Raw genomic sequence first — 24,571 nt, forward strand, 5'->3', positions numbered from 1 at the left:
CTGTAGTTGGGACCAACCCATACTTGAGTGTTACAGTTGGGACATTCCAACTAAAGTTGGGTCCAGAGATCTGTAACTACCTAGTCTTCGTGGAAAACCTTCTTGTGTTGATTTATCACAATTTTTCCAACGTAGAGGGCACTATCACTCACGAAAAAAACTCTCTACGACCGCTCCACGTGCTGCTCACCGTTAAGGAGTGATAGCGCCATCCACGTTTGGGAAAACTGTGACAAATTAACACGAGACAAGACTAGTTAGTTTCAGATCTCTGATCCCAGCCGTCCCAACTGTAACACTCAAGTTGGGACCAGCCCAACTACAGTTGGGACAATTCTAAAGTTGGAACGGAACACATGCATCTGTTAAATTCTGTGCTCCTTGAGATTCTGTCTCCAAATCAGTGAGTGAATGTGGACGTAGCCCATCAAATAATTCGTAATCATCATTTAGCTCTAACTAACTCTCTAGTCTGCTCTTCAATCTTGCTCCGGAGCGGAGTCCTCTCACCAACTGACCACAAGAAGCACATTCCACCGGTCCATTCCACATGATTCCACCCGTCTAAAAACCGTCTCAACTCGGGAATGCAGGGGCGGAACTTACGAAGTACCAGCACTAAAAATAGTAATTAGTATTATGAGTTTGTTTGTGTGTTTGTTTAGATGATCTTCCCATCAAGGGAACTTATGTCCTTGATGGCATTATAAGCCCTAACTAACTAAATGGGATGGATTTGGTGTAGGCCTACTGCTGTAGATGAATTTGCCACAATATCCTGATAGATAGACACAGGACAGGTAGGTACACACATCACATGATGTATCCTCCTCTTACCAGTTTTCACGGTATTATGCCTTTTTCTTTGAATTGGGAAAACAAATAATGATGCCATGTATCAACCGATGCCCTAATTATCTTCATTTCTTAATCTGAAGTATGCAAACACATTAAAACTTGATGGACATTGAAATGTTCACACCACACACCGATCTTCGATGACTTCAACTGGCCCCATTTGTTTTGTGTTTTTCCTGTTTTCCCGGCAAACAAGAAAGTATGGTTTCCTGGTGAAGCCATACATGGAAGAAACATCTGCAGTGACTACAAGTGTTCTTTGACTCTTGAGACTCTGTGTTTGACTCTATAGCCAGCAGTCGTCTTCATTTTATTCGAAATATTTAGCTGTTCCGACCTACCGTCGGAACAGGTGTTGTTTTCGTCGAGATTTTTATTATTTTTATTATTATTATTCTTTGTTTCCGCCTAAAACCCCATAGCGTTTGTACAGCGTTTTTGTTCAGGCCCCTACTCCTAAAGTATGAGGATAAAATAGTTAAATCATATATCAAATTGAAGCTTAGAACATAAGCTTTACTCTAACAAAAAAGTGTAAAAATTATTCATTAATTAACCACGTGGTCTTCATTTGAATTTTTTAATTTGTAATTTTGATGCAGTCACTTTCATGTTATTGTGAAACATTCTCTTTGGTAATACAACACAGTATGTACCTCAATGAGTTGTTGACTTCTTGAGAGGAGTCTATACTATTTTGTTTTCTACCCGCGTTCTGGACACATTTCTCTGTACACGCACAAAGTACGGAGGTTTGGGATTTTCGTTAGAACGTGCGTTAGATTTGTCCTTGTTTTTCTAACCGCGTTCTGGACCAATTACGTGCGTAATTAGATAGGGGTTTTTGACGACGTCGTCGTCAAAAACCCCCTTAAGGCAATCTAATACTACATTTCAACCCTACTTAATAGTTATAAAATATTACTTGTTGTGGTGTTGTAGTTTTTGAGAAATGAGTGAAAAAATGTCAAATTTAGACTCCGAGGTGTTTTCTTCGTGGACGAACGTGCGTAGTTGAATAGGGGTTTTTGACGACGACGACGTCCTCGTCAAAAACCCCTAAAGGCATCAAATACTACATTTCAACCCTACTTAATAGTTAAAGGCGTTAGCAGTTCATATTTAGTGACAATGTTCGCAAAATCATGACACGAGAATGATTTCGCCGGATCATAATCCCCTCTGTTGAAATACATACATGTAAACCCTCGATTATTGTATTGGCCCTCATAGCCTAGTGGTCATCAGTCGCGCTTACTTCACTGATATAGCGAGTTCGAATCTGCGCACGGGAAAAATATTTTTTTTTGTAATATTTAAGTTAGATTCTTATCTTTATATCGATAGTGTTGCCTTTTCTTTTTCTCAAATGTTAGCCCAACATAACCTGTGTGCATGCATGACACGATGATGTTTAAAAACACAGTAAGCGAAAAATGGTGATCATAAGCGCAGAGTTTGGTGGTTAAGAGTTCTGTGAAATCAACTTGTACTAGATCAAACATCAAACCACCGACCCAACAAAAAATCATAATTAATTAACCACGTGACCCATATTTGCATATTTAATTGTACAAGGGGACAAAGTTGTTGGAACTTCCTGTTGATGCTGACATCATGAGAACATCAGCATAAGTATTCGAATTGCACTACCTATTGAACCACTTGGAGTGTTCAAGGAGTCCAACACGTCAGTCTAGAGTCCAACTCTGATTGTAAAAATCAATTCAGGTATCATCTTCAATTTAATTTTATGCAACAAGCAAACTTGGAAATTTTCTGATTTTATTTCATAGGGTAACATAAATGGCTGTTAGCGAACGGTTTCCAACAAAAACTACATGGTGTACGTGCACAATACTCTTACTGGCCTCAAGCATTTACCTCTAGATAATAAATCAAGCATTCAGTTCAAAATGATAAAAGTTTGTTATTGCCACATTATTCAGCGAACCATGAATCATACACAGCTACTATTCACAAGAAAATCTATGTGTGGAGGGTAACAGACAGCACACAATGGAAGCGGAGTTTAACAATGACAATACCAAAAGTGCAATCGTCAGACGTTGAAGTTTATTATACATGGGGCTGATGGTGATCAAAAGGATAAAAGTATGTTATCGCCTCATTATTCAGCGAACCATGAATCATACACAGCTACTATTCACAAGAAAATCTATGTGTGGAGGGTAACAGACAGCACACAATGGAACCGGAGTTTAACAATGACAAAACCAAAAGTGCAATCGTCAGAGGTTGAAGTTTATTATACATGGGGCTGATGGTGATCAAAAGGATAAAAGTCTGTTGTCGATACAACCACCCACTTATATTCAACGGACCATGAATCACGGACCATATGCACAAAATAAAATATTCAAAAGAATATCCATATAATAGATTTGTCTGGTGTATAAACTGATGTCCCAGCCATGGGATTTTACACATTATTCTGTTCTCAGAATAAACTTCCGGAGTACTTTGATCCATGGTGGAACATAGCAACAAGTCTTCAAGAACTTGTTGATGATGGAACACTTAGAGATAAAGTTGATATGGTAGGTACCACTACACGCACTGTTTTCTTAGTCACTTGATCGTCGAAGTTGCGAGATAATAATGAAAGAAAAAACACCCCTGTCACACGAAGTTGTGTGCTTTCAGATGCTTGATTTTGAGACCTCAAATGAAATTCTGAGGTCTCGAAATCAAATGTGTGAATTTTCTCAAGTTTTAATATATGTTTACATACTTCATATTAACAAATGAAGATAATTAGGGCATCGGTTGATATACGACATCATTATTTTTTTCCCAATTCAAAGAAAAAGGCATATAAGTATAGTTATAGGGGGCCTACTTATTAAGCTTGCGTGATATCACGATATTATCGAATATCGCGATATTAATTTGGAAACGATTTCGATATCGGATGGATTTGGTTTTAATCGAAATATCGATATATCGCGATAATCGCGATATATCGCGGTATCGATTAATATCGCGATGTATTTGCTAGCTGAGACATCTTGCACCCCATAGGTTTGGAGTAAAACCAGATAAATAGGTCATTAGAACACCTCTCTTATGCTATGACTGTCTCTTCTACAACTTTCACTTGGAGTTTGAAGACTGATGATGTCAAATTTAATTAATCGCGATTATATCGAATATTGCGATATATTGTCGGCGATATATCGTGAATAAAATAAATCGATATCGCCCAAGCTTACTACTTATAGTATTTGTAAGTAGTACCAACCCCTGCGCGAAATTGGCATGGAAAATGTTTGTTGTAATTGTAGACATTATAATAATTTATTAATAATAATTGTAGCTATTTTTATTTGTATTGTAGCCTGGTTCAACTTTAATTTCAATAAATATAGTTGCGATAACCATATTTACTCCATCATCCCCGGCGGTTGGAGACCTGAGCCTCCAACCATTGGGAGGATGGAGGGTGATTTTTGCAATTAAGAAAATGTTTTTTTTTAGCCCAGCCGTTAGTTGCGATAACGTTACCCTCCTGCCGACGGCGGAGCCAGAGGGTTACGAAGCTTACTCGAGTGAAAAGGGCGAAATAGTTTAGTCAACAGATTTGCTCAGTTCTTTACCACTTTCAAAAATCATGACACAAATTCTTGGAACACGAACTTAATCCTCAATGTCTAATGAATAACACTCATAAACACAATTGAGAAAATATTTTGGGAAAAAAAGGACAAAAACTTACCAGATCCCGGAGCGATACAGTCACAAATTTCCTAGTAAAATTTGAGCAAATCTGTTGACTAGCTGTCAAAATTGTACGTGTTTGACCATTTCGCTCTGCACAAGTTGCGTATGATTCGTAACCCTCCGGCTCTGCCGTCGGCAGGAGGGTTACGTTATCGCAACTACCCAGCCATGTGGTGCCAAGTTCATGTTTCTGTAGTATAATAAACCCAAATGAACTAAGTATGGTAGGCCTATAAGAGATGAGTGATAAAGGAAGGAATGTGAAAGAAAGAAACAAACAAACAAACAACAAGCAGTGCAGTGCTGTTTTTTTACTAGTGTTAACATAGACTGGGCCCCTGTCTTTATCCGCAAGGTTCCTGCTAGTCTTGGTTCAAGACTCTCCTGGATTTGTCACAAGAGGTCGCGCTATCACCCCCAACGCGCTATCAACCACGAACCGCTGTTAACCATGAACCGCTATCACAGGAGAGTCTTGGCACATTCGTTAAATCTCCCGCAAAAATCGGGGGGGGGGGGGGGGGGGCGAAACATAATGCGCGTGCGTATATCCCGCAGAGCCCGCCCCTTCATTTGGGGGGAGATTTAACGAATGTGCCAAGACTCGCCTGTGATAGCGGTTCTCGGGTGATAGCGGTTCGTGGTTGATAGCGCGGTGTGTGTGATAGCGCGCCCTTTTGTGACAAATCCAGGAGAGTCTTGAACCAAGACTAGGTTCCTGCTTGCAGATCCAGTACAGTAATACTGAATAAACGTGCATCCATTATGCCCACACAGTACACTGCTGTCACATCCGCAATAGAATGTGACTGCGTATCTCTAGTTGAAATGACTGAGGTCAAGGTTAAACTACACGCTGGTTTTTGACGCGGTCTCTGGCGTTATTCACATGAGCCTTGAAGTGTGTGACGTCAGATGTCTCAGGCTAGTGTTAACATTTCTAGTAAGTTTGTGGACCCAATCTTAGCAATGACATTACATTATTCAGCATTCTTCCTCGTTCTTCATTATTCTTCACAAATTGAATTCAAAATATTTGTGTTTCTTTCATGCAGGGTTTGGAGGCATTTATGTTTTGTTTGATTCTGAAAGTCAAAGATGGAGATGGAGATGTGTAAAGAAGATGCAGCGCTCCTGAATTTACAGAATGCGGTGCCCCGTCTTGAGGACTATGATGCATCCCAAAAGTTAGGCTTCCTCTATGAAAATGTCACGGTAAATTAGCGATTTCCGTAGAAAAGCTTCATATGGTGCCACCACAGTTTCATTGTGGATGTGTCGTGGCCGAGCAGTTAAGATCACCGAATTCAAACTCTGGTGTTTCTGATCAGCAGAGTGTGGGTTCGAATCTCGTGTTATTGTGTCCTTAAGCAAGACACTTAACCATTGCTTCGTCCTTCGGATGGGACGTAAAGCCGTTGGTCCCATGTGTTGTGTAACGCATGTTAAAGAACCCAGTGCACTTTTTCGAAAAGAGAAGGGGTTCGCCCCAGTGTTCCTGCTGTGGCTGCTGTATCCATTATAAGGTGCTAAATAATTGGGTCTCAAAATTCATCTCTGCAATTACCTATTTTTATGAAAGTTTGTATATACTCAGCTCCTTGAGTACCTTGTTCGGTAGATACGTGCGCTATACAAGACTTCGAGATTATTATTTTTATTGGATATGAAATTATAGATGATGTGACCGATGTTTACATTCAAACCGCCCTCTTTTGACAAAACACTGTATAGTCATGTTTCGCCGGACAAAAAGACGTGCAGTCATGGTAAGATTGCGTGTACTTTCTGGCTGGCTGCCAAGTCACAAAGGTTTTGCCCGGCGGTATGCGTGCTAATCATGGTATGGTTTTCGAGTGACGTCAGAGGTCACATCGTCTATATAGTATCTAAGTTACCTCAATGAGATATCTCTTTTTGAAAATTTGAGTGAAAAAGTGGTGGCGCCGTACGGAAAGTTATCCATTTCCCTTCACATAATAATTTTTAAAAATATTAAGTTAAAAATTTGCAACCTGCTTTGTCTAATTCCTTCATTTTCTTAGCATGGTGTTGCCGAATGGTCTAGAGCATGAAACTCAAGTTTTGGTGGCTGAGTCATCAGACAGTTTCGCTTCCTGTGTGTGTGTATAAACCTTTGTTTATGACTGGTAAAAAGTGTTAATTCATGGGCGTGACACGCGACCTTGCACCTGTTGTTATAAGACAGTTTCTTCATTCCTATTGGTCGAGAGCAACGGCTGAAACAGTTGTGCCACATCACGCGATACGTGCGACGCGCACATCATTCCCTTACATGGAGTTGTTTACCCGATGGCGGCGGAGGGCTTTACCATTTCATAGCTGAAGGGGTATTGTGTTGAAAGAAATCATTGAACAATTATAATTGGTGCATTTATTTTACTTTTTGACCAAAAAATGATGATGTTTTTGACCGAAAGGGTATTTATGATTGGGAATCAAAGTGTGTTGAATCGGTTTTCAACTAGTGGTTTAAACCCGCCGAGGCCTGGTTCTTTATGAACCAGGCCTCGTTGGGATTAAACCACTAGTTGAAAACCTCTTCACTACACATTGATTCCCTTATTTATAACTTTATTTATTTATTGTACCAACATTCCTGTAATTGTGGGGTGTTGTGGCCGAGCGAACGCACCGAATTCAAGCTCTGTTGATTCTGTTCAGCGGAGTGTGGGACACTTCACTATAATTGCTTCTCTCCACCCAGGTGTAAATGGGTACCTGTTATGGTAGAGTTGGTTCTTGTGATTGATAAGCCTTGATTGCGCTACATATTTGGTGGCACAGGCTGTATACTCCACAGGGAGCTGGGATGGTTTAAGGAATGATTTAAGGCCCAGTGACCAGGGGTAATAATGTTGAAGCGCCACGAGCGTCACTTCGTGACGGACCTGAGCGCTATATAAGAAGCCACTTTTGTTATTATTATTATTAATATTAATTTTGTTGCTGTACAAATGGAAAACAAACAAACAAACACCCCAAAAACAAATGTTAATTCGGAGGTCTTTGGTTCAAGATCAAACTCTGCCCAAGTAGATTTTTCTTGAAGCCCGGTTCATACACTTCCTGCGAATGCGAATGCGAAGCGAAAGTTGATGTCACAAATTCGCAACAAACAATTCGCAGCAGTTGAACTCTACTCGACTCGCTCGCGAATATTGCTGCGAAAGGAGGGTTGGGACGTCAAATTCACGTCAATTTCGCTTCGCATTCGCATGAAGTATGAATCGGGCTTCAGGTTGGTTACATGTATATCATGGAGGATTAAAGAAGGATTAAAGAACATATTCCTCCATGGTTATGTTAAGTTTCTGATCTAGATGGAATGGTGCTTTATAAATTCCGTTTTTATTGTTATTATCATTATTGTTATTGTTATTATTATTGGTATTATTCTTGTGTATCTTTTCTCAGAATAAACTTCCGGAGTACTTTGATCCATGGTGGAACATAGCAACAAGTCTTCAAGAACTTGTTGATGATGGAACACTTAGAGATAAAGTTGATATGGTAGGTACCACTACACGCACTGTTTTCTTAGTCACTTGATCGTCGAAGTTGCAAGATAATAATGAAAGAAAAAACACCCCTGTCACACGAAGTTGTGTGCTTTCAGATGCTTGATTTTGAGACCTCAAAATAAAATTCTGAGGTCTCGAAATCAAATTTGTGGAAAATTACTTCTCTCTCACAAAAAACTTTGTTACTGCAGAGGGAGCCGTTTCTCACAATGCATTAAACTCTTTATCTCTCCCCATTACTTTTTACCAAATAAGGTTTTATGATAATAATTATTTTGAGTATTTTCTGATATTCTTGCGTTATTTTGCTTCCTCCAGATGCCTTGTCTTGACTGTAGACGCCTGGAGAGCGAAGGAGAGTGGCAAGTTGCTCACGTTGTTCTTGGTTACATTACACAATGTTATGTCTGGGCTGAAGGCGAAACACGCATTCCACAGGTATCTGGACGTCCATGCTTTCATTAGATTTATCATATCAGATGTTTTGTTTAAATAGAAGACCCACGACTTTCGAAGAAACACAAACGGACGTCAGGATAACCTGCTTTCTATTTCACAGACCTGGAATTTTGTCTTTTGAAAGGGCATGGCCAGTTTCATTTTGCAAAGAGCTTTTCCATTGGGAAAATCTTTAAGTCAAGGGGAAACTTTTGAAGGGGCATCGAGGCCAAGACCAGGGTCAACAGAGGCCATGGCCTCCAATAAACCAATCCATTAGGCTCCGCACACGGCGCACATGTGAGCCTTTACAATGCCATTCTGCACAACTCTGCCGCGTGCGCTGTGCATACGCACACGCATGTCGGACCTTAATTTGTCAGACTTTTGGTTGCACAATGGGTTGTGATCGGTCAATACGTAATGGGGCGTGGCTTAATGGATCGGTCTATTCCAGGCCTGTAGGCCTACTTAGTATGTTCTAGAGTCCTGTGAACGAAAAATCAGCTGATGACCGTTGCTATTCTAGAGCAGGGCCCAATTTCATGGCTCTGCTTACCGTAAGCACAGAATCGGCGCTTACGGAAGCAGGGAATTCTGTGCTTACAGCAAGCATATTTCACAGGTTAGCGGCAAATTTTGGCTTCTGCGCAGGCGTACTCAACGTTACTAGGCATTCTACGCTTACAAGGCTAGCGCAGAAAGTCGGCACTTGCACGTAAGCGGGGAATCGTGTCGTAAGCGCGGAATTCGGCGGTAAGCAGAGCCATGAAATTGGGCCCTGATGTCCGACCACCAGACCATCATTAAAATAAAACCCTAAATACCCACTCTTGAATTTCCAAAAGCCTGTAATTTTTTCCCTGGTTTTTCACGTAGTGTCTTCCAAAGAATATTGCCGTACCTTATTGGGCAGTCTCTGAGCACTTGGGTATCAACGCCTCGTTGTGTCAGGCTTCTTCTGTTCTCTACAACTGGGAGCTTATTGATTCATCAGGCCCGTTGATTATCGAGTAAGATTTTGTTTTCTTTGGTCTTGTGGTTTTTCTTACTAGGCTCGACCTGAGTTCAATCAATCAGAAAACATTTTCAAAGCGCCCAAATCAAAAAAAATTCAAAGGCGCTGAAAACAGTTACATGAAATTAGCTACAAAATTAAATTAGTTACAATTGGTTAGAAATTGGTTACAATACATTTGTTGAAAACAATAACATTTCAAGCAGTTTCTTAAAAAATATGAGCAGGCTAAGCATCATTGATGTTTGGCCAATTGTATCTATTTTTATGTTAAAGGAACATTACAGAATTGGTTTTGCTAGCAGAAAACAATTGCTGGCAGTGTAAGCACTTTGTGTAATCCAACATATACTTAAACTGACAAACCTTTAGAAGTTCGAGATCGATCGGTCATCTGGGTCACAAGAGAATATTGAAAAAGGGATTAAAAATTTTGCTTTGTGTCGATGCCAAAACAAAAGAGGAATCAAACGCTCACTGAGCATTAAACTTGAGGTGCAAAATTGGGTTATTTATTTCTTATCAAATATCAAATTTCAGACAGAAGTATTTCAAGGGATGTTTTTCAACTGTCATCATCAATAGACTGTGTAAATTTTATGCAAGTCTGTGATCTTCACGATTTTTGTTTCTTACCAATTCTGTAACGTTCCTTTAAAGACACTAAACACTATTGGTAATTGTCAAAGACTAGTCTTCACAGATGGTGTATCTCAACACATGCGGAAAATTTGAGCTCAATCGGTCGTCGAAGTTGCGAGATATTAATGAAGAAAAAAACACCATTGTCGCACCACGGTCACATGAAGTTGTTTGCTTTCAGATGCTTGATTTCGAGACCTCAATCTGAAGTCTCGACACCAAATTCGTGGAAAATTACTTCTTTCTCGAAAACTACGTAAATTCAGAGGGGGCTGTTTCTAACAATGTTTTACACTATCATCCTCTCCCCATTACTCGTCACCAAGAAAGGGTTTATGATAATAATTATTTTGAGTAATTACCAATAGTGTCCAATGCCTTTAAGTTTGCCTGTCTGAAACCTAGAATCAAACATAATCTATTTGGTCCGGTGCGACTCTGGTGCGGTGTAAGTTTGTCTTTTAATTTATAAAGAAGTGTCTATTTATTGGCAGGAATATGAAAGTTATCGTTCCTTTTGTGGGTGGCCAGGACAGCGCCTGGTTCTTTTTAGTGAGCGCCTTGGTTGAAATGGAATTTGGTCGTGGTTTGGCGGGTTTAGTCAAAGCCCAGCAGGTACAGTTGCTTTTCGATGAACCCTTCTCTTAAAGGATTTTGGTACTTTTTCTGACACAAAACACAGTGTCCACAGATTTACATTAAACTTACACTGTTTGAAGATAATGATAATACAAAGCTTCCCTTAAAATATCAGTCGCTGAGGTGCTGTAGTTTTTGAGAAATAAGTAAAACAACGTCATGAAAATACGTTTTTAAAAGCTAAAACAATTTTCGTCTCATGGTCACTGAGACGAAAATTGTCTTTCATGACATTGTTTTACTCATTCCTCAAAAACTACAGCACCTCGGCAAGTAGTATTTTCAGGGAAGGTTTCTACTATCATGATATTCAAACTGTGTGAGTTGCATGTCAATCGGTGGACATGGTGTTTTTTGTCCTACAAAAAGTACATAGACCCTTTAACTATATGTATTCTTATCTCCTCGTTGTTTTTAAATTGAGTTGGTCTGTAAATGCTCACATCTTATTGAGTGGTGTGACCAAGCGATCGAGTGCACCTGACTTAAAAGGATGGACGTTTGGTGATCAATCTAAATCATTATTGCAATAAACACTTTTTATTTTGGTTACAAGCCTTCAGCAGCTTTTGACAGTGAATGTATAATGCATGTTCAGAAACATTTTACTGCAAAGCAATGTAGTTATGTACAAAATATCAATTTCAATCTGAGCGGTAACGCTTCTCAGATTGGGTATTCCTTTTAGTGATTATTCTTCAGATTTTATGTACCGGTGCCCTACCAACTGAGCTATCCAGCCCTTTGTTGGGGGTCTCCCTATATTAAACAATATCTTTGTATGGGGGAGTCTGCCACTTCCCAGGTTGTATCGTAAACTTGGGTGTATCCCTGGCCAAACAGCAGCTACAGTTATATGGCTTCTGACTAGCACCCCAAACAAAGATATTTGACTATGTTTTATAAGGAGAACGCCAACATAGGGCTTTAATGACTATCTCTAAATGAGTTGGGGTGGTTCTGAAAAGAACCATTGGTTTCAACTCAACATTTTGATCAGTATGCTCTGATCATCTTCTTGATAAAGCTGCTTCAGAACCACCCCAACTCATTTAGAGATAGTCATTACAAGGTGTTACGGCAAACCTTTCCATATCGTATTTCCACCATGCAAAGTTTCAAATCCAACTAAACATAGGGCTGGATAGCTCAGTTGGTAGAGCGCCGGTTCATTAATCCGGAGGTCATTGGTTCAAGTCTTGCTCGAGTCAATTTGCCTTGTTCTTTAAACCTTACCCAGCCAGTTTTCCTTGTGGGTTATAATTATTGAAGTTGTCAATTCGAACAATTTTACTGTAATTTATTGATTTTTTTCCCCATGATATTGCATTATTGGTTAATTCTCTGTTTTGTTTAATTCTCTCTTTTACAAAAAAAAGGCAGTAAAGGACTTGAATACTGATGAATACATCGTAGCTTTGGCCGAGGTTAAAGAATCCCTCAGGAAGATGCGAAAAGCTCTGCTAAGAATGCGGGGTAAGCCCTCTTCTCTCGTTGCGCAATGGGAGACAATTGCGGACCCCGGTGGCGGCAGACTTACCAGGTAAAACCATTGTTCTCAGAAATGTGCGCAAGCTCAGAACTAAGTAAACAATGGAAAATGACCTGGTAAATCTGCTGCCACCTAGCGTTGCAAGTCTCCTACTGAACTTGATCTTATTTCCCCTCCCCCCCCCCCTAAAGAAAATCATAAAAAAAAAAAAACAACCTTGATTACTCTGAATGGCCCTTCATAGAGAAAATAACTTATGTTTTGTTATTTACTATTTGTTGTAACTATTGTTGTTATTTTCTGTTTATATTTCTGGTAATGTGAACTTAACACCTGTAGCTCACAAGGAAACCTGTAATCAAGGTTGCTTGCTATGAGAACCAAAGCACTGGGGTTAACTAATTCACGATGAGTGTTCTTGGGTCTTTTATGTTCACTATCAATCATTTTAGACAGGGCCTACCGCTAAGTAGACCTTTTCGCAAATACTGGGGCGCGCGCGTAAAGCTTGGAATTAGGTGCGTTGTGGTCTAGCTGGTATCCAAATTTGATCCATATCTATCCCACAATGCACCTCATTCAACAGTCTGCGCTTGCGCATTGGTATTTGCGATAAGGTCTATGCAGACATGCAACGTTTCCGCGGAATTCTGCGTTTAAAAAAAAAATGCAATTTTTTTTTTTTTAAAAGCCTTATATGCCTGGCAAGAGCAATATACAACTACAATAATGTAAAATAAGCCTAGTACATGCTAACAATGCACCTTAGAGCATAATAAACCTTTTCTCGGGGTACCATTGTGGGTCTCGTGTACCGTGGCGTTTCGGCTGCCCCGCTCCGCACTTGCGTTGTACCATTTTTTTTTTTTTTTTTTCAACGGGCAGTTGCATATCTGTAAATGTCCCATCGGAAGGACAAAGCAGTTATGGTAGAGTGTCTTGCTTTTAAAACGCAAGTGTCAACACCAGGACTGCAACCCACATTCTGCTGTTCAGAACTACCAGGGCTCGAGTCCAGTGCCCTCAAAGACACTGCACACTATTATAAGTTATCACACAAGCGGAAATACGGGTGGAGTACGGAAAAATATAGCGCTTCTGCGTCCCATATCCAATGAGGCCGAAGACCGAGTTGGATATATTCACTTGGCGCGTGACATAGAACACACAATACGCATGCTAGTGATATTAGCCGTGCAATATAGGTTTTGTCACCAGTCCATTCTGCCGTTTTGATTGGAGGATTAGCGCGTGCTTGGAGATAATGGTAATTGTCAAAGACCAGTCCTCTCACTTGGTGTGTTACAGCGTATGCACAAAATAAAAACCTGTGATACTCTTGAGCTCAATTGGTCGTCGAAGTTGCGGGATAATGACGAAAGAAAAAACACCCTTGTCACACCGAGTTGTGTGCTCTCAGATGCTTGATTTCGAGACCTCAAAATCTAGTTCTGAGGTCTAATTCATCTGTGTATTTTCAGATGCTTGATTTTGAGACCTCAAAATCTAATTCTGAGGTCTCGAAATCAAATTTTATGGAAAATTACTTCTTTCCCGTAAACTACGTTACTTCAAAGTGAGCCATTTCTCACGATGTTTTAAGCTATCAACTCCGTTACTCATTACCAAGCATGGTTTTATGCTAATAATTATTTTGAGTAGTTAACAATAGTGTCCAGTGACTTTAACCTCTCAGCTAAGACACACCACAAACAATGATGCGTTTGCATATTCAATCAGATTTTTAATCCACATTAAAAGTGATGGAATAGATCAGATTCTGTTACATGTAAGTAGCTGTAGTGTACCTTATAGTTCTGCATTAGTATCCGACCCCCCTTCCATTGAGTTGAATATTAATTTTAGTATCTTATTTTTAATTTTTTTTTATTCACAGAAAGATGTCAGCCCAGGGTTTTCTATAACATGCTGCGACCTTTCCTTGCTGGGTGAGAATTGCATTACTTTTCATTTAATTTCTGCAATTGGTTCGAAAACCGCTGCAAAACTCGGCATGTTACATGAAATTAGTAACGTTGTGTACATGTAACTATATGCGGGAGAAACTATGTGCAATTGGAGTGAGCAGGCTCAAACTCTAGCTTTGTTTTTGTTCAGGGATCCCCTGTCATACTTTGCTGTGTAAATGCAGCAACATGTATATACAGGAAGATCTTTGTGCATCTGGAGTGAACAGGCTCAAACTCTAGCTTTGTTTCGATGGGCTCCCCATTTCACAAAACACTTTCCTTTCTGAGTGAGAATTGTATTACTTTTTATTTGATTTCTGCGACTGGTTAAAAAACAGTTTAGGGAAGACCACGCCACACTTGGCATGTTACATGAAATTAATAACGCTGTGTAGACGTAACTACACACAGTAAGATCTTTGTGCATCTGGAGTGAACATGCTTAAACTCTAGCTTTGTTTCGGTGGGCTCCCCATTTAACAAAACACTTTCCTCGCTGGGTGAGAATTGCATTACTTTTGCCTCAAATCCTATATGCATTACTTTTTATTCAATTTCGAATTATTTATTATAATTTATTATTTTAATAATATAATTATTATTTACTTTAGCTGGTGACCTCTTAATTTAATGAAAGGAATTTTTTTATTAATTATTTTAATCTATTGTTTTCGATTTTCAGATGGAACAGCAAGGCTTTCAAAGACAAAGGATGGAAAGGTTTAATTTACGAGGGAGTGAGTCCGGAACCAGTCAGTGTGAGTAAAATCTTAAAGACACTGGACACTATCGGTAATTGTCTAAGACCAGTCTTTTCACTTGGTGTATCTCAACATATGCATGAAATAACAAACCTGTGAAAATTTGAGCTCAATCGGTCATCGAAGTTGCGCGATAATAATGAAAGAAAAAACACCCTATGTCACACAAGGTTGTGTGCTTTCAGATGCTTGATTTCGAGACCTCAATATCAAAAATTTAAAAAATCAATGTTATGCTTAGACAAATGTTTTCATTTCTAAGTTTAAGATCAATTTATTGAAATAAAAGTGGGAACAAAATATCACGTCTTTTTGTTTTGAATTTTTTTGAATTTTTGGGCATTTCAAGACCAAACGCAACGTTATTCCCAAAGATGATATCTCGGAGGTAAAGATACTTTGCCTATGGCGTCACACTTTTAAAAAGCTATCCCTGAAGCCAAAAGGAGGTAGGTCTTTCGGTGATAGCTGGTCTTTGTGCGTAAAAGTGTGCGCATGCTGTCAGCGTACCTAGTAGTATTTCGCTTTATGCAAGGAGATCTATCAATTTTTATAACACCCCTTACAAATATTCTGCCTGTTCATTGGTTTAGAGCGCTTCACATGACATGTCCTAGTTTTGCTAGACGACGGCCGTGCGCTAGTCCCTAGACTATCACACGGCGTGCAGTACCCAGACGTCCATTGCGTGTACGAGGATGATAAATTAATAGTCTGTAACCATTTTGGATTGCGCGACACTACATGCAGCACAGTAAAAGTACCGTGTCGTCCGTGGATTGTAGCATTCAGGTCTGTAACTTAATAGTACAGTATTTAGAAATGTTTGGGGGGTTATAAAACAAATATTGACTGCTTTTACTCGTGCAATGGTTTCAACTATGACTCCCTCGGTGATCCCCGTAGCGTTTAGAACGCTCTGGGGATCACCTCGGGAGTCATAGTTTTAACCATAGCACTCGAAGCAGTCAATATTTGTATACTTTGACTCCTTTCACCAAATCTACCATTTCCATATTTTGGGAGTCAAATCTTTTGTGCATGTTTGTGCACGATTTTTTCTCCCAAAATGGCAGACTGGATAAGCGCGTTTGAGTGCTCTGGGCATTGTGCAAGGGGTCTAGTTCTAGGAAAACTTTGTACAAGTGCCACCTTCTTACCCGGTTTCATTTCTTGTCATTTTCTGGTTACATAATTATAGTGTGGAGGAGGCAGTGCAGCTCAGAGCTCAACATTTCCATGTCTCGACGCAGCCTTGGGCCTGAAACACCAATCACATGATGGTATGTTAGTTTGTTATAAATATTAATGATTTAGCTTGAATATTCATGTTTCAAATGCTACTGGCAGTCTCGGGTACACCTGTGGTCCGATAGCTAGACTGCAGGACTTGCAATCACAAGGTTGTAGCAGTTGTAGGTTCTAATCTAGCCCTATATAGGACTCTTCCTCTGTACACAGATACAGAATCCTAACTATTAAGGCACGTTTCTGGGGCGGAAAAATGTCAAAGCTTCATAACTCAAACCTTACCTGCAACAAGCCACCAATTTCAACAGATTCACATTCCATGGCAGCATACATTTTCTGCGGTGGGTTTTGGTCCTCATATTTTCCTCACAAATCCGTCATTTTCGTGAAATAATGCAGCTTCCAAAGTTAAAAAAACTCCCGTTTCCATCGTTTTCTCACAGTGTTGTCTGTTGTCGTGCGTACGCGTATACATTCGCGTGCAAGGCGCATGATGCAAGCTTGGTGTTTATTGACCCATTTCACCTGACGTCATCATCAGAATAATCTTGGATACGCCATTTTGGTGGTCAGTGTCAATGTGTCTTACTCAGTGAAGTGCGCATTTTTAGGCGACGCGGCGTTTACATGTAAGCCTATTGACCACCAACTTGGTGAGCGTGGCATCAGTCGCCGCATGTGACGCGCGTGCAAGGGGTCAATATCCCTTGGGGCAGTTTGCTGAGTTCCCTCGAACAAACAAACAAACTAACAAGATACAACGAGACTGCAGTGATTATTTTCTATCACCGAACTCAAATTAATAAGTCTCACCATTTTCTATTTCACTCATAATGAATCCTACTTATTATTTATTCATGTATGTCAACTGGAATATCATGAATAAATAAGACTTAGAGTTAAAAGACAGAATTTGTAACCTTTCATTCTACAAGAGAAGCAAACCACCACAAAAAATGGTAAGAAACAGGACCATAAATATTCATTATTAATCTTGAAATATTCATTTGTTCGTACAGAAACGCAGTGTGCAAAGTTTGCGAGAGACATGCCACCGTTACATCGAGACTTAATCAAGGCATTAGCCACGGGTCCATCTATCCGCCATTTTGGTAAGCAACGTAATGTCGTAATTATGTTGTGATTATTATAACCTTAGGCCGAGCCCGAATTATCAGATGTGGCAGCAGTTGTGTGCTCGATCATCATGCAGGCATGACATTCCTTCTTCAAGTCTTATATCTGATAGCCTAAAAGGTCTATTAAAGACACTGGACACTATTGGTAACTGTCAAAGACCAGTCTCCTCACTTGGTGTATCTCAGCATATGCATAAAATAATAAACCTGTGAAAATTTAAACTCAAGCGCTATGAAATAGAAATCGCACAGTAAGCAAAAAAATCGGCCACTGAGCAGCGCTATGAAATTTGGCCCTGGTCATTGCCTTGGTGCCCTTGAAATGCTCCAGTAGATATTTACGATTTCCTCACAGGGAACCCTTTTGCAGGGAGAAAATGCCTTGGTGCTGTGCCTCTTCATAAACGAAGCATACAGGCCTTGGTTTATTACTTGATATACATGTGGTTTATTGTGAAAGGAAAGGAGTCTTGTCAACACCAATCACAAGATGGTATGTTAGCATGTTATAAATATTCATGATTTAGCTTGAATGTTTATGTTGCAAATGCTATCGGCAGTCTGGGGTGTATCCGTGGTCCAGTAGTTAGACTGCAGGACTTGCAAATCTCCAGGTTGCGGGTTCGAATCCTGCCCCGAGTTAGACTGCAGGCTTGCAATCACAAGTTTGCGGGTTCGAATCTTACCCGCTGATTTCACAGTGTTGACTAGAATAAGTATTGTTGTCTAGTTACTGAATCACAATTTCTTGATTTGTGCAATTCATAATCATAGACATGTATGAGTGAGATTGGCTGTTGCCAGCTCGGTGTTTATATCCCTTGTGGGAGTTTGCTGAGTTCCCTTGAACAAACAAACAAACAAACAAACAAACAAACAAACAAGATACAACAAGACTGCAGTGATTATTTTTTATCACCGATCTCAAATGAAACAATTTCACCAATTTCTTTGTCATTCATAATGTTACTCATATGAAGCCTGCTTATTATGCTGTGCCCCTTCAATAACGAAGACTACAGGCCTTGGTTTATTACTTGATATACATGTAGTTTATTTTGAAAGGAAAGGAATCTTGTCAAATTCTATGCTTTACTGTGAACAAAAAACTAGCATAATTTGGCCGTTATCAGAAACATTTTTCGCAGCGCTCTTACTTGTTCGATCTCTTTTTTTTTAAAGCTACTATTTGCAACAATTCCAGAGCTCTTCAAGCCTACAAGGACTGTCTGACAGCAGTCATTGAATTTCGTTCTGCCCACATTCAAATAGTTACGGAGTAAGTATGCCATCCTTTATTTATTTTTGTATTATTTATTTTTGTATTATTAATTTTGGTGATTACCCATAACATACGCTGATGCGTGTTAGCACTGTATACTCAGTACTTACTCAAATTTTGTGAAAAAAAATCACAGGCACATTACTCGGTTGGGAATCGAACCCACGATCTTTGCAATTCTAGACCAGCGTCTTGCCAACTAGTCTTACCAAGTTTGCCCGGTGGCTAGAGGCAGTTTGAATCCTATGTTTAGCAGCGAGTACTGCAAACGAGACATGGAGAATTTGTTTTATTGTGGCTGCGCCTAGAACATGTGGTTAAAAAACGAGGGCCACGTACCCTGATTGGACATCTTTTAAACCTGTCATGCACTGTTTATTTTAGTTGCACACTTATTGATTACTCATTATAAAAAAATCAAAAATGAAAAAATAACCCCAAAACTTAACAAACAAACCCTAAAACATGTCACAATAGCACCCTGTAAGAGTCCTCTTTTCCATTCTTAAAACTGTGTGGCCGTGCTACCTTTATTTCTTCTGTTCTGTTTACAACAATTATTCTGAAGGGATTTAAGAGCTGTTGCTAGCAGCTGCTCAGCGCATGAAAAGAGTTGACAAAGTTTGAATGCGCAAAAGTCAGATCCAAAATGGGTCCAATTTCGTAGAGCTGCTTATTGCCTTAAAGGCAGTGGACACTATTGGTAATTGTCAAAGACCGGTCTTCTCCCTTGGTGTATCTCAACATATGCATAAAATAACTTAGCTGTGAAAATTTGAGCTCAATCGGTCATCAAAGTTGCGAGATAACAATGAAAGAAAAAAACACCCTTGCCACACGAAGTTGTGTGCATTTAGATGGTTGATTTCGAGACCTCAAGTTCTAAATCTGAGGTCTCGAAATCAAATTGATACTGTTGATACTGTTTGATGTTGGAATGTAAGTTGTTAAATAATAGGGGATAACCATGGTGGGATAACCATGTGATAATTTAGTTATCTCATCTTGACAACCCATTTTAAATAAATAAATAAATTCGTGGAAAATTACTTCTTTCTCAAAAACTATGGCACTTCAGAGGTAGCCGCTTCTCACAATGTTTTATACTATCAACCTCTCCCCATTACTCGTAATCAAGAAAAGTTTTATGCTAATAATTATTTTGAGTAACTACCAATAGTGTCCACTGCCTTTAAGCAGTAACACACTCCGGCTAAACTAAACCCAGAGCAGTGGTTGCGGAGTTGCCAACTCTCACTGATTCTGCAGAAAGTTCCCTGAAAATAAACCAATCTTTCCATGTTATGATGAACAAACTTGGAAATCTCCCTGATTCTGGAAACTTTTTGTCCCATCATTATGTTGATTACTTTTCTAATAACCTCCCTGACTGTTGTACGAAATCTCCTTATTGCAAGATGCAAATGTTGGCATCTCTGTGGTTTGAAGTTTGACCTGATTTTTATTACACTCTGTAATGTCAACATCCAGACATCCTTAATGCTCTGTTGTGCGCCGCCGTATCGACCTAGATTTCCCTTTGTACGGCTTAATGTACAGTGAGATATACACATGTTGTTTGCTGAGCATAAGGCATTGTAGTAATAATGTGAAGAAAAAAAGTAACCTAAAGATTTGTGTTTAAAGGCACGGTACACGTTTGGTAATTACTCAAAATATCATAAAACTTTACTTGGTAACAAGCAATGGAGAGCTGTTGATAGTACATGTATAAAACATTGTGAGAAACAACTCCCTCCTGAAGCCTTTTATTTCAGAAAGCAAACTATTTTGTACAACAAGGTTTTTTTTCTTTCATTATTTTCTTGCAACTTCAATGACCAATTGAGTCCGAATTTTCACAGGCTTGTTATTTTACGCATATATTGGGATACACCAAGTGAGAATACTGGTCTTTGACAATTACCAAACGTGTTCAGTGCCTGTAACAATTGCTGGATCATTTTGTCTGTAGGTACATCATTGTCATGTCACACCGGAAAGATAACGATGAGAAACACTCCAAACAGGCGGCATATGGCACTGGTGGAACAGGTAAGGTTGATTCTTCAAAAGATGGATTGCAATATGCGTCATCGACCGCCATCTTTGATATATTAACAAGGGAAAAGTGCACGCGCAGCGCGTACTCGCATGCACTTTCCCCTTGTTAATACATCAAGGATGGTGGTGCGTATTGCAATCCATCTTTTCAAAATAAACAAGGGGAGGTAGTGCTTTCTGCTCTACCGGCCAGGCTTCAGATTGATGATACCCAAGCCTACATCCATATTGACTGTAAAGGGGGTAACCCTGTTTTAGCCCTAGGAGTAACCCTGTTTCAGCCCTAGGAGTAGGTGGCTATGGCCTCTTGAAAAAAATAATTGTAGCCCACACCTTGAAGTGGCCTTCAGGCCTTGTGTGTCTGGCGACTTGCATAAACACAAGGAAAACTCAATGGGTAAATTGTGCATAATTTTGGTGTTGAACACAGACAATTTACGAGAGTGGGATTTGAACCTTTAACCAGCTGAGCTACATGTATGTAGCCCTAGTTTTTACGGTCTTCCAATTTGTTGTCAATATCTTTGTTCAGGGGCACTAGTCAGAAGCCATCATTCTGTAACTGCCGAATGGCCAGGAGTCACACCCAAGGTCACGAGACAAAACCTGGGAATTATCTAAGGGCGGATACAAATGTTTTTCATCATCATTCTTATTTTCCTTTGATTTTCTCAGCCTTGCCCCATTAGGGCATATCAGCTTCCGTTGTTACTGTGTTTCTAAAATGTTTTCCTTTTTCTGCAAACCTTGCTCACTTTTTATTTGTAACGCACAGCTGATTTCTTTGCCAATATAACATGGACATTGTTTTTACAGGAGTGTTTTAAATTGGTGAATTTTTCTTTTCAGGGATCATGAAGTTTCTAAAAGGCCTGCGCAGCACTGTGAAGACAGCCTTTCATTTGGTCGACGAAGGAACAGAAATAAACTAAGAGTAATAAGAAAAACTAGACTTGTAGTGTTCGTATATCTGCACAGCCACAATCATGTGTACAGTTTTTGTTACAAAGACACCAAATTAACACAAGATAAATATTAAAATATTCTTTGCAGATCTTGTATTTGACAAACACAAGCTCTTTTACTTATCATTGACATAGCGTTGGTTAAAGACACTGGACACCTTTGGTAATTGTCAAACACCAGTCTTCTCACTTGGTGTATCTCAACATATGCATAAAATAACAAAACCTGTGGAAATTTGAGCTCGATTAGTCATCGAAATTGCGAGATATTAATGAACGAAAAAAACTGCATGGTCACACGAAGTTGTGTGCTTTCAGATGCTTGATTTCGAGACCTAAAATTCTAAATATGAGGAAAATTACTTCTTTTAAAAACTATGTCCCTTCAGAGGGAACTGTTTCGCACAATGTTTTATACTATCAACCTCTCCCCATTACTCGTAATCAAGAAAGGTTTTATGTTAATAATCAGTTTGATTACTAAGTGTCCACATTGAGATAACTGCTAAATCAGTGGTTTTCAAACTGTTGTTCATAAAATGGACACAAACAAAATGTGTACCCTTAATGGTGGCTGTGTACATTGGTATTAGAAAATCCTCAAAAGAATGTGTTTGAAAAAAACACTAGAACAACTACAGGTTTTTTCCCATTGCAGGGTATGCTGTTACTTCCTAGTGCTAAAACAAGACTAAAAAGCTCAGCCTCAGATCAAAGGGCGTGTCATTATTTGTATGCCGTCTCTGGGTGGTCAAGTGCACTGGACTGAACTAAAAGGCTGTCAAGCATGGGTAAATATGTGGCCGAGCAGATAAGAGCACCAAACTCAAGCTCTGGTGATTCTGTTCAGCAGAGTGTGGGTTCGAATCCCTGTCATGGCACTTGTGTCCCTGAGCATGCAAGACACTTAACTATAATTGCTTTTCTCCACCCAGGGGTAGATGGGTACCTGTGAGGGCAAAGATGGTTCTTGTGATTGATTTAGCTGAATAGCGCATTAATGTTGCACAGGCTGCATACTCTCCACCAGGGAGCTGAGATGGTTTAAGGAATGAATTAAGGCCCAGTGACCAGGGGTAATAATGTTGGAAGCGCTTTGAGACGCCCTCCGGGTGTGAAAAGCGCTATGTAAAAACGGGTCATTATTATTATTACTTTGGGCTGTTGCAACTATAATACAGTGCACCGTGCAGTTTATCTTGTTAACAAATGTTTAGTTATAAGTTTTGGTTTTACCCTACATGTGTGTTCGAGGACATCCATGTGACCATCTTGCAGCGACGTCACTCCCTCTTTGGCCCTGTCCGCCGACTTCCAGAAGACACTCCAGCACATGCCGCCCTCAAGCTGAGCGTCAACGCTCGAGGGGGACTCCGTCTCGGCCCAGCCTGGTTGCGCCAGCTGGAAGTGGACCATGGCTCACCGGCACATTAACTGTGGCAGTCTGCAACAAATCGATTGGTTTGGGCGGCTCTACGTCCCCCTTGATGGACCACAGAGAATGATGATGATGATGATGTGTGTTCGCACTGTATACTCGGTACTTTCCCAAGGTTTTGTGAATAAAGTCACAGACATGTTACTCAGGTGGGATTCAAATCCTGTGCATAAAAAATTTAATATTTTTATAAATAATGTGTGTACATATTCATTTGTTTACATAGTATTTAATCTTACTTTATTACACACCATCATTTCAGTGCTATTATGTGAAGGACCAATTTTAATTTGGCAGTTTTTACACATGAGTACAACTTATTTATCTGAGCACTTTGCACTTTTTTGTAGTATTTTATGTACTATTTATGTCTATTTCATTAAAAGAGATCACATCCCACAAAAAGTAACATTGTGTAATATTAAATTATTTCTTGAGTATATGTATTTTTGACTAAAGATGAATGAAGTACTAAGGTTATCTTTATAATTTGTTTTTATCCTTACCCCTGTTGTAATATGTATATTTAATCTACTTCTTGAACCTCCACTCTTTCTTGTGGCTGATGTGAGAATAATAAAAGCTGCCAGAATCAGAAGAATCGAGAATATTCGTAGTCTGCATCCCTATTTGAGTCCATCCATACTCATTCATGTACTTCAACACCTAATGCCTAGTAAAGGGAAGGTACACGTTTGGTAATTACTCAAAACAAATATTAACTTAAAAACTGACTTGGTAACGAGCATTGGATAGCTGTTGATAGTATAAATCATTGTGAGAAATGGCTCCCTCTGGAATAGCATAGATTTTGAGAAAGAGGTAATTTCTCACTAAAATAACAAAAGACTTCTAGCTAGAAGTCTTTTATTCCTTTCTGAAAGCACACAAATTCGTCCAACAAGGGTGTTTTTTCTCTTATCATTATCTCGCAACTTTGATGACCAAAAGAGCTCAAATTTTCTCAGGTTTGTTATTTTGTGCATATGTTGGGATACACTAAGTGAGAAGACTGGTCTTTGACAATTACCAAACGTGTACCTTCCTGTATATGCTGTTCTTTCCCAAGTTCTGTGAAAAAAAGATCCTAAGGCAAATCACTCGGGTGGGATTTGAACCCAAGACTGCATTGCTAGAGCAGTTGTCTTACCAGTATACTGCAGTATGATTACCGAACTAGCCTGGTGACTAGAGGTAGTTTGAATCCTGTGTAAGGGAAAAAAATTCATATCTATCCCGATACAAAACTATTAAATACCGTAACCTTGTTTGGGGGATACCACCCTTTATAAGCTTTTTAAAATGTTCTAAGTTGACATGGCTTT

At 39.5% G+C, this 24,571-nt stretch overlaps 1 protein-coding gene across 3 annotated transcripts; it reads left to right on the forward strand.

Annotated features, from left to right (window-relative positions):
- Positions 1–298: 298 nt before the first annotated feature.
- On the forward strand, positions 299–23,856 carry LOC117292357 (indoleamine 2,3-dioxygenase 2-like). 3 transcript variants are annotated; one of them, XM_033774382.1, is made up of 15 exons: positions 299–800; positions 5,658–5,817; positions 8,041–8,136; positions 8,466–8,585; positions 9,465–9,598; positions 10,740–10,860; positions 12,264–12,360; positions 14,274–14,325; positions 15,029–15,104; positions 16,309–16,390; positions 17,378–17,470; positions 18,680–18,776; positions 20,755–20,834; positions 21,693–21,777; positions 22,467–22,682. In XM_033774382.1, the coding sequence occupies exons 2-14, from the start codon at positions 5,701–5,703 to the stop codon at positions 21,773–21,775; spliced, it is 1,248 nt and encodes a 415-aa protein (XP_033630273.1). In that variant the 5' UTR covers positions 299–800; positions 5,658–5,700; the 3' UTR covers positions 21,776–21,777; positions 22,467–22,682. The 3 variants fall into 3 exon arrangements, with proteins under 3 accessions (XP_033630273.1, XP_033630272.1, XP_033630271.1); XM_033774381.1 differs by lacking the exon at positions 22,467–22,682 and adding an exon at positions 23,063–23,856 and having other exon boundaries at positions 300–800; XM_033774380.1 differs by lacking the exon at positions 22,467–22,682 and having other exon boundaries at positions 301–627; positions 21,693–22,015.
- Positions 23,857–24,571: the final 715 nt, after the last annotated feature.

The sequence above is a fragment of the Asterias rubens genome, chromosome 7 (assembly GCF_902459465.1).
Source record: "Asterias rubens chromosome 7, eAstRub1.3, whole genome shotgun sequence".
Taxonomy (NCBI): domain Eukaryota; kingdom Metazoa; phylum Echinodermata; class Asteroidea; order Forcipulatida; family Asteriidae; genus Asterias; species Asterias rubens.

Excerpts from the sequence above, each read along its gene's own strand:
- LOC117292357 (XM_033774382.1), top strand. The coding sequence starts at position 5,701 with ATGGAGATGGAGATGTGTAAAGAAGATGCAGCGCTCCTGAATTTACAG. Across the intron at positions 8,137-8,465 it reads TTAGAGATAAAGTTGATATG|ATGCCTTGTCTTGACTGTAG; the intron begins GTAGGTACCACT and ends TGCTTCCTCCAG. Across the intron at positions 17,471-18,679 it reads TCCATCTATCCGCCATTTTG|CTACTATTTGCAACAATTCC; the intron begins GTAAGCAACGTA and ends TTTTTTTTAAAG.